The sequence below is a fragment of the Opisthorchis viverrini genome (assembly GCF_000715545.1).
Source record: "Opisthorchis viverrini unplaced genomic scaffold opera_v5_288, whole genome shotgun sequence".
NCBI lineage: Eukaryota > Metazoa > Platyhelminthes > Trematoda > Opisthorchiida > Opisthorchiidae > Opisthorchis > Opisthorchis viverrini.
Window position 1 is genome coordinate 257,165 of NW_008751946.1, and position 10,351 is coordinate 267,515.

Below are 10,351 nucleotides of genomic sequence, written 5' to 3' on the forward strand. Positions count from 1 at the left end.
GGAATCGCTCTCTGTTGCTTGTGCGATGGGCCATACACTGCGAACTTTAAATTTTTGTTTCCTGTTGCGAAAGTTGTTCGTAATCAGGGAACTGTCACGCAAGTGCCTTTTATCTTCGGACTGTCGAAGATCTTATGTAAAAAAAATTTGGTAGTGTGACATGCACCATCCACTAACTTTGAATACAAATTAAACCTGGACATTCAGGGTTTTCTATCTGAATGCTATATGCTGATCTGTCTCCCTCATGCTTGTTGCAAACGTGAGCCAATGATATGCTTTGAACTCTCAAATCACAGCCATTAAAATATCACTTTTTAAGGCCTTTACTTATTTTTTGTATCCACCGTCTACTCGGAATACAAGAACTAGATACTATGTGTTCTTCTTTCAGGCCTTCCCACAAAGGACTTAATCCATATCTAGAGGCTCTCTTAACCTTCTGCTAGACGGTGTTCGAAATGTTCATCTCAGCTTAAAGAAAGAAACAGAGATAGAAGTACCACGGAACAAATATTGACAGTACTGATTTCCCCGTCTCCATGTCTATCCTACGTCCTGCATGCAGACTGTTCTCCCCAGTCGGTAACTTTGTTTCTGTTTGTCCTTCCCGATTCGCGCGGCCACTCACACATGTCTGCCATCCACCCACCAGTCAATTTCCACCATACACCTCACGCGTGATTCTGTTAAATTTTCATCCCAGTCCGTTTTTCTATCCGGCGAGAAACACTTTTCGACACAATGTTATACCTTGCTGGACGACAAAGCGACCTTTTTCTACCGACCCGAGTGAACAAGAAAAGGAAATAGCTGAAAAGAAAACCAGTTTAATGCAACGATTTAAAGAATCCTATGCCATTTATGGCAAAGTGCTGCTTATCGTGCATGGCATTGGCTCATGTTTTTGGTTTGCTGCTGCCTATCTTGTCGCCAAAACGTGAGTTCACTCCATAGTTTTCCTCCCCTTATTGAACATCTACTGAGTTTTAAAAAGAGATATCCATCCAAAATCCTCGCATTTAGGAGGATAGTTTATTCGATTTGTGCTCTTAAGCACAAATGGGTAGATTTGTTTCGTGTAAATTATTTACTCACTCGATCTAATCCGCCGGATATTTTCCTTCTAACCACGTGGGTTGCGTTTCATAAAAGGGCTTTGAACGAAATCTGTGGATACAATACGACAAGTTCCATTTTGTCGGCAACGGTCACTCCGGAATGAGAAATATCCTCAACAGGGTCGGCACATTCGGATGTGCCGAGCTACAGCTTCCTACAGCACTGGGACATCAGGATGCGATCGCTACTGTTTTGTATTCAGGCCCGTTTCCACCACTCAAATTTCATTTGATTTCTTTTGGACGCGTGGCCAAAAGCAGATCTGTTTAGATATGATTGCTTTCGGGCCGAAAACGTTTTCGTACCACAGTAGTAGAAGCGCCAACTAATTTTTCAAGTGCGAGGCTTGACGTCGCACTTAGCACTCGTGCCACACCTAGCCCCACGTTGATTGTTTTCAGAGGCATGAAGCCTAGCAACTGATTCACACCAAGCAATGAGCCAGTGCTTGGTGGGGAGTGTAGACAAACTGTCAGCCTCGCTACGCCGAATTATGTAGATGCGCATTATCGGAGTCACCACTATTTTCCCGATCGTCGTCATCAGCTGAAAAGCCGTGTGCTTGCCTTACAGTCGTGGCTGTCACTGTGATTTGGGGAGGCGACGTAGATAGCTGTGCATTGGAGGCGATAGCTGATATAAGTGAGGCGTAGATTCAGGGGTAAGTGGACTTTTACTTGGGGAGGTGGGCACCGAAGCAGCAGCTTGGATGCATGAGCCCCATTGAGGATGCGACTGGGTCAGGTCTGACAATGTCTCTAATCATTGGTGTATACTGTCTCGGGATCCCCGTCAAGGGAGATCCCAATGACCTGCGCAGCCGAGTTTGTGGGTAATGGCTTTCATACTTCGCTGCCGAGTCATTGTTCGTTCTCCCCTTTCGCGTTAGTGTGTGGAAAGGGCCATTCGAGGAAATCAGTCGACTGGCATACGGAGCAGGTGACCAAGTCAGCGCAATCTGTTTAGTGTGATCAGTTCGTCTATCGTAGGCGAGTTATTTCTTCCCAAAACCATTCGACTTACTCCAGCATTGCTGATCCGACGTTCCATCCGGACTCGGGCAATGATCAAAAGACGTCGATGCTCAAACGGTGAACATTTTTGAAATGCTCAGCATGCAGCTGCCAGGTTTCTTACTCCATGGCACAAATCAGTTATCTAGACAGGTCTGAACCACAAATCGAAGGTTAGACCGGCACCAGGGTCATAATGGATTTCCGTGATGCTGTTGGCGATCGAGTCAACTGAATTTGTATCTGGAACGGAATTTGGTAGAATTTTAGGTTGCTGCGTCAATGTTTCCACCAAACATAATTGCGCCGCTTCAAACTGGTTTTGTTGTTGCAGCAGAATTTCTTTCAGTGCTTCAGCAGTTATTGTCATGACCCGGTGGGTTCGGGCGTCGCCAATCTGTTATGTCTGCCGATTCGCCATTTTGTTGTATCTGGCTGATGACTCCCCCTTAGTGCCTAATGCCGGAAAAAAGACTCACAGAAGGGAACACAGTAGCTATATTCCGAAAAAGCGAGTGCGAGAGCGAAAGTACAACGGTCTCAAGCTATTTATTGGAGGGACACTGTCTAACTTGGTCCATTGCTGACGTACGCGGTCTGACTTTGGTACGAGGCTGCGACGCGCTGCGTATTGCGGGGTGTTACCTGACCTTGATCAACGCTGACCCGCGTTGTCTGGGTTTGATGCTAGGCTGTGACGCGCTGCATATTGAGGGGGCGTTGTCTGCCTGGTCAGCATCTAGTGGAGCCGAGGGTCTCAGTAGATTTTGGGCCTTCAGTGGTTGCTTTCAGGAATCTGGCTTTCCTGATATTTTCTCCAACCCGGTTCAAAACATACTAGGCAGTCGTCGTGATGTTTTGGTTAGTTCAGTCTATGTGTGAGTGTGGGAGTGATTAAAAGACTACTTTCCTACACTTCTTTTGTTGCTTCTTGAGCTTGTTGTTCAAGGTAATTGTTAGACATGGCATCATAAGAGTTTTGGTTTTACACCCTGGTCTGCCAGTAGTAACTTAGGGGAAAGAAGTCGCATTATAGTGGCTTGCGAAACATTCATTCGAGAGCAGCAAGCAGTTTTCCGGCCTGGTGGCGGAGGCATTGACCAAGTCTTCACACTCCGTCAGGTGCTAGAAGAACGCCATACGTACAAACGACCAACAATTGCAGTATTTCTGGATTTCCAAGGCCCATTTGACTCCGGTGATTGATATGTTCTCCTTAACACGCTGCACCATCGCGGAATGCCCTGGAGGTTTGTGAACACAGTACGTTTTCTGTATTCTCAGACTTCGGACGTCTGAGAGTCTACAGAGAGCTCTTTAAAAACTTCCGTTTATAAAGCGGTGTTCGTCAGGGATGCCCACTCCCTCCATTCCTATTTAATTTCGCGATCAATGAGATGATCAAACGAACGCTGGAAGATTTTTAAAACCCCGGTCTTCGAATAGCCCGCGACCAAAAGTTTGTCGATATCGCTCCCGTCTTCGAAGAGGAGAAACAGGATGAATCGGATGAATTAACCAAAGTAATCTCGTCCTTTGTTATGCAGTTCGCACCCACAGGGTGTAAGATCATGCTTGTGGACATGCAGTCACTGAGAACGCCACTTACAATCCAAGCGGGCACTGGGATTTGTGGAGCGTTTTTCGTACCTTGGAAGTTGTAGTAGTTCTTATTGCAGTGTGACAGATGAGGTGAATGCACGAATCTGCAAGGTCCGGGTCGCGTTTGCGAATTTGAGACACTTGTGGCGTCAAAGCGGTATATCCCTGAATCTCAGGGTGTGTGTGCGTCAGGCTGCAGTGTTGGCAGTTTTTCGTATGGCTGTGAGACTTGGCCTTTTCGAGCAGCAGAACTGAGACGTCTTCATGTTTTCGACGGTCGTTGTCTCAGGACTTCAGTGGTTGTGGGCAGACTACGTTTTTTGTTGTGCAACGGGAACTTCCATTGAACAAGGTGTCTAGCACCATAAACTGCTGGTCATGCCATGTATTGCGCATGCGGAACCATCGTTTGCCGAAGAGAGTGCTTTCTCCGTCCCAAAGTCAGTGCGGTGGAAGCATGGTCAACTCGAGCTGGCAGAGGGGTATGAAGGAGATATTGAAACGTTTGGATGGTTTCGCCTATTTGGATGGGGACCGCGTGAACCCCATTGCGCCTGGATGGAGGCACTGCTAATCGATGCCAATGGCTGTTCGCGCGTAACAAGGATGTCGTTGGAAGCTTCTGCCGCTCAGACTTAATAGTTCGTCTGCTAGTTTTTTTTTTTCGGATTGTATCTGCGGTGACTTTTCTGTAGTAATTTATAACCGAGAAGGATAACGTTTGTAATCCAAGCCGCTAACCTGGGGATTATTTTACTTGCATTTTCCAGTAGGATATTCGAGATAAGTACTTTAGTGCTTGGGAGGCGTCCAAACGGATTTTTTTGGCAGCCCTGGCTTGTCGATCAATAATGCCTCTGACTCCACCAATCCTTGTGATAAACTGATACTTGAGTTAAAATTGGATACACTAACTCATCACGGCTTTTTCTCTTTACCTTATCTTAGTCAACAGCCCCAACGGTCAAATAGTGTAGACTGCTGTTTTCAATTCATTTATTCTGGTTTTCAAACTCCACTTAAACACGCCGTGCATTTACAGACGCTGTCGCACCTACTTTTTAAGGTTTTCAACGTAAAGGCAACGCCACTGATCAGTCACTGCAACCGATGTAATGAAGGATCGAGCTGTGTACAGCTTGACTACTGGTGTCTAGCCAAGTAGTTTATCCTAATTGGTCACTGGCCCACACGGATCGTATGTGCGCCAGGACTCTTGCAATCAGCACACTCCAGTTGTATCAATTGGAATGAGGGTCAACGAGCCTACGCCTCCGGGGCAGGCTTATCAGCTGGTTGTTCGACATTTTGCTTGTCAACACCACAGAGATGACAGTGAATCACCAGTTTTGTCGCCAGCCTCATCAACTCCTAACCAATATGATGGTACCCACATATCTTAACCAACGGTCTATTTCGTTCATTCTTGTCTTGCATTCCTTTTTCTGGTGTATTACTCGGTAAAGATAGAGCTCGTTTAACGCAATGTTCTTTTATGTGTTAAACGAGGAATATGGACCGCTGTGTTTTACGTCAAGCTACCAGCCAAATTCGACCACTGACTCCTGGGATGCAGCCTGTCGTTGCAAAGTTGTTGGCTGACTCCTTTGCTATGTCCTTGAACAGGGGGGTCCCATCTCTCTTATTTCCAAGCAAAATTTGTTTGTGCATCCACTTTGAAATGTTTTGTCATGTTTGACCACTGCAGACTTTTTCCACAGGGTTGAAATGTACACATATATGGTTCTAGCTGCGACATTTCACTGATGAGTTGGGGAATGAGAATGAAAAACAATGAGGGCAATAACAATTATGCTTTAGTTGTAAAATCATAGTAATTTTTAACACATTTTCGGCTAGAATGAGACAGACCGTGACTGTGCATTAGATTCAATAACTGGAGTGTGTAACTTGTCACTCTGTTGTGATCATTCACATCAGAAGAGCAAGAACAAAGGCACGCTTGGGAGTTGTTACTGTAATGGACCAGCTTATATCTGATTCCACAGAGCCACTATTATATTGCTCTAAATGGGGGAATATCTTTGTTCCCTTATATCACTGTCTACAGATTCGATAGTTTAAGTCGACTTTGCATCTGGTATAATTTTTTCCTGACTTTTTTCAGCGGCATAAACTTATTGGAATTATTTGAAGCTGCACATTTCCCAGAATGGATGTGCCGGCCTTTGCGCATGGGTGGTGGATCCGTGAACACCGTGGCGACCGCATTGGTGTTGTACAAAGTGGTTTCACCACTCCGTTATGGTCTTACCCTGGTGATTGCTCGTTACACCGTGCATTATTTACGTGCCAAAGGGAAAGCTCCACAACTGACAGATCAGGATAGGTTACGGAATCTGGCTCGTGAAGGTGCTCGGCTTTCTGGAGAACGAGTCAAATACAGGCTTTCCAAGAGTCGTAAGGCAGCCATTGCCTTTTCAAAAAGTGCCGGGCGAACATTGACCACGAAGGGTCGTCGGTAATGGCCGATATACTATCAGTGTGGATTGCTGCAGTACGCTTCTCTAAACAGCTTTGTGATTCGACGGTTCGTTTTCACCTCTTCACCTGTTTGGTTGCTTTCATGTACATAGTTTTTTGTCGTTTATGGAATAAAACATACACTTTGACGCCTAGTGACAGTGGCTTCCTTGTGTTTTTCTTCCACTTCTATCGGATGATCACGTTGGAGCGTCATCTCAGTCACCCGTGCCTTCAACTTGCACTATAGGGTTAGTTAGGATCAAGCCACAGATCAATCCAGCCTCATCTCCAACTACAGCCGCAATGGTGGCAGTGTGTTAGTGGCGGACGAAGCTCAGCAGCAGTCAACAGCGCAGGCGTTAGCATTATGATGCAGTTATTAACAGGACACCTGGTTCAGCTGTAACACCCTTTTGGTGCCTAGCTGCCATGTTACCTGGAGGAAACACGAGTGTTGGAATACTGCCAGGTTGCCCAAGCTAGACAAGGGAAGTCGAGAGGTCGGATTCGAATCACGGACCTTCCGGTCAGTAAATTCGATCTCTAACCACTTGAGCCATCTCGCATTGAGTCGTGTGGTTTGTCTGACGGAGTATAAACCGATTAGGGTGATGGAGTACGGACAACGAAGGGGTGATGCTGTGACGAGTGATGTTGGATAATTGAATACAAAACATGTCTACCTTTACGTTTGAGACCGTTTCAGATCAGACAGTCCGTCTGTAAACTTTTGATAGCTAGCAGCCCACTTAGATGTAACCGGGCAACGTAATTATCTTGGGAAATGGTTTCGGAAAGTTTTGTAACAATTGGCGGTTTGTTACTAGACTATATCGCTCTGGACACAAAATTTGCGTCTTGTGAGTCTTGAGACACATACCCTGTCGATGAGATCACTCAACTGGTGTTCCGTTGTAGGGGTCACTCACTAGATCGCGCGTCACAAGCACTCAAATCGCGTAACAATTCTTGTTCCACTTGCAACCTTAGCCGACAACGTGTACATCACAACGTCCCATCTATTCTTGTTTACGCGGGTACCACCTGGGTCACGCATCAGGCTTACGAAATTTAACCGCATCAGATCAAGTTGTGTCCATGTTTGTACAATTATCGAACACGAATGTACACCCCTCTCTTCACACTGGACACAACAAATAGGCATGCAATTCGGCCAAATAACACACTCGCGTGCACATGGCGGAAAGTCAACCGACTCCACAAGTTTCCGCGGCCAACTACGGAACACGTGTAGCAGCTAAATTGCACAGAAGACATGTCCCTCGTCTGGAACTTTACTCATGAACTCTAAACGGTTGACCTCAAACAATAAGTCACTTTTCGGCTTATTCCCTTCTTGCATTGTATTGTTTTTATCAAGTGCAAATAAATTTACGTTCATCCATCCTGGTAAAACAGACATTTGTTAATGCTTCTCACCTTCTAACAATCAACCTAGTGTTACAACTGTGTTGACCGAAGTTTTTCTTGGTTAGTGCGTTTAAGTTGAACAATGGATGGGCTGGGGGTATCGCCTCAGCTGGGATTCGAGGCCTTGTTCTCCCTGTTTAGGTGATTCGGTTCGATTCTTTCTAGGTTTTGTTTCCAAGTTAGCAATGTTATGGAAGTTTGCAAGTTTTGGTCGGTGTGGTTCGGTCGCTATTATGAGAATTCGGCACTGGGATAGGGAGAGGGGTCCGACTTTGTACTTTAGATCAGAACCACTTTGTTGCTAACTCTTTTCCCAAGGACAGCTCCACAATTTGGCTGGTCGGGAACCGCTATCCACGCTCCCCAGCTCTGGTTTTTCTGTCCTCTTGTCAAAGGGATGCTTGATTTTCCTCATCGTATCGGCTGTGATTTCAATCTTTGTCTCGGAACGTCCACATTTTCCAAATCTGTTCTGTTTCTGGTGCACTGTTGACGAGTCTAACTGGCGCCTGATATCCAACCGATAGTAGTCGAAAAAAACCGGTGTCTTTTGGTCTGCAACTAGCGAAGGTTTTGAGTTTACCCACTTATATATCATTCTCTCCAGAAAGCGTTATGTGGACTCTAGCCATGTGCTTAACTCATAAATACGCTTGAGTGTTCAACAATATACCTGGGTTTTTGGTAATTCTGGTAATTGCCAAAAGTTCAACCGATGTTCTGGGGTGGAGGCAGTCTCAAAACAACTTGCCCCTTTTTCCTATTCCCAAGCACCCGCAGCCCATTATCGCTTGAATTCAAGTGACGTCAAATCTGCAGAAAATTACTTTCTGTCTTTGTTAGCAGCACCGTGGGACGACTTCTTATGCTAGACAATGAGCGTGCGAGTCCTATGTTGGGCTCTCCCTTAATGAATCTTGAGTAACGCGTAGGTTTGACGATAACTGACGAATAATTGGGTTCGAGAGTCTACGGTACTATTTACACAAAGCTGAGCTAAGTTATGCAAATCTCGATTGTTCACGCTCGTGGCGTTTGCATGTCTGTCTGTGACCGGCACGATGTAGTGTCAAGGCGAGCAGTGCGATTACATGGAAATCATAACAGAACATGTGGCACGCTCAGCAAGCGGAGCACGAACGCGCACAGCTTAGTAAGTCAGGTGGGCTCAAATACACGTTAATATGCCAGTGTCCCACGGGACGGTGAATGTCGGGTACAGATGAGAAAAACAGGTGGAAATCAAGAGGGCGTGGACGGAGTAGGTAAATGCATGGGGGAATTACCATGAGGTAAGTTAGATATAATTTTTCGAGACAGAGAGATGCGGAAGTTTGCTGGCTGTCACAAAATACCTTGCTGCTGTATGAACTGCCATCCAAATCACTGTGCAGCACATGCGCTTCGCGATTAGTTTTGTGCTGCGTATGATATCCACTGGTGATGACCCATTCCTAATGTCTGTCCTTCGGTTTTATCGGCACTGCTACTGCCTGCTCTGTTTGATTTATTCTGGAGCATGTAAGACAGGCACTGCTGCACCTGTATCAAGCGACCGAGCCTAAGGGCTGCCGTTGGATAGGGGAAACTAGAACTGGATGTTTGGAACTAGATGTCCTCATCACAAAGAGAATGAGCACAGGGGGAAATGAGTTGTTTCACAATACGCCTGGCCTGTTTCGCTTGATTACTTCACACGTACACTGCAGAGAAATTTTCAAAAATAAGTGGATCAGAACAAGGATATATTGAACAAGTCAACCACTGAAGAAGTGTCAATAACATAAGTTTTTATATTCTGGAGTGGCGGATTCAGCGAACTGCAGTAGGTTGTCGATCGATGGCCGACACAGGATTTGAAACATACCTGCCAATTCGAAATGATGCCCAGTTCCAAGCAAACGATGGAATGCTGGTTCGACCGCACTTGACTCAATTCGAAATTTTAGAGGATCATGCGTTTCGACTTATACACTGCTGCATCCAAATCAAGATGTATTCTGCCGGCCTAAGTGAGATTCGCCTGGACAAGTAGTTAGGTACTCGTACCTGAAACGGTAAGGGAGACTTGGTGTTGTCCACTGAATGTCGGAATTTTTCTGCAGGTATAGGCAACTACAAGTATGGCCTCGTGATTGGTGTGGTTAATGGCTGCGTTGAACGCCGTCTCATTAACATGTTAATCCCACATCATCCCCATGGATCAAAGTGGCCCAAGCACGACGTGCCTGTAAGGATTCTGCCGGGGATCCAGTCGAGCAAAGTATCTCCACAGATGTTCACTTTCTGTATCTTTTGTGCAAATCCCTCTTACTCTATCCTACAACTTTTTAACCTACTTCTGGAAGAGCTCCATTGTTTCTCGCATTGATTCTGATATCCCCTGATGACATCTTAACTCCCTACAGATGTTTTCCACAGAACTTCATGATCCCGAAGAAAAGTACAGGAAAGGAATATTAGGAAAAGGGCTTCGCCTCAAAATATGGTCTAGGTTTCGTAGGCTAGCTTGTAGAGCAGAACTGCATGGGGCTGTTCCAATTAAATGGAAATGATTGCCACTGAACTAGATGCAGCGTTAGGGCAAGAATCGGTTTGAATAGATTGCAGAGTTTCCGCCAACTAACTCCCGGACTGAATGTAACCTCGTGTCGAAAATGGTTGACCAGCTAAAGCGTTTTCTGAGGCAGGATGTT

At 45.7% G+C, this 10,351-nt stretch overlaps 1 protein-coding gene across 1 annotated transcript; it reads left to right on the plus strand.

The window, feature by feature from the left end:
• Window positions 1–395: 395 nt before the first annotated feature.
• Window positions 396–6,377, plus strand: T265_09596 (hypothetical protein; the record flags this gene model as incomplete). The annotated part of the gene is made up of 2 exons (XM_009175711.1): window positions 396–940; window positions 5,866–6,377. The coding sequence occupies 2 exons, from the start codon at window positions 543–545 to the stop codon at window positions 6,221–6,223; spliced, it is 756 nt and encodes a 251-aa protein (XP_009173975.1).
• Between the last annotated feature and the right edge of the window lie 3,974 nt (window positions 6,378–10,351).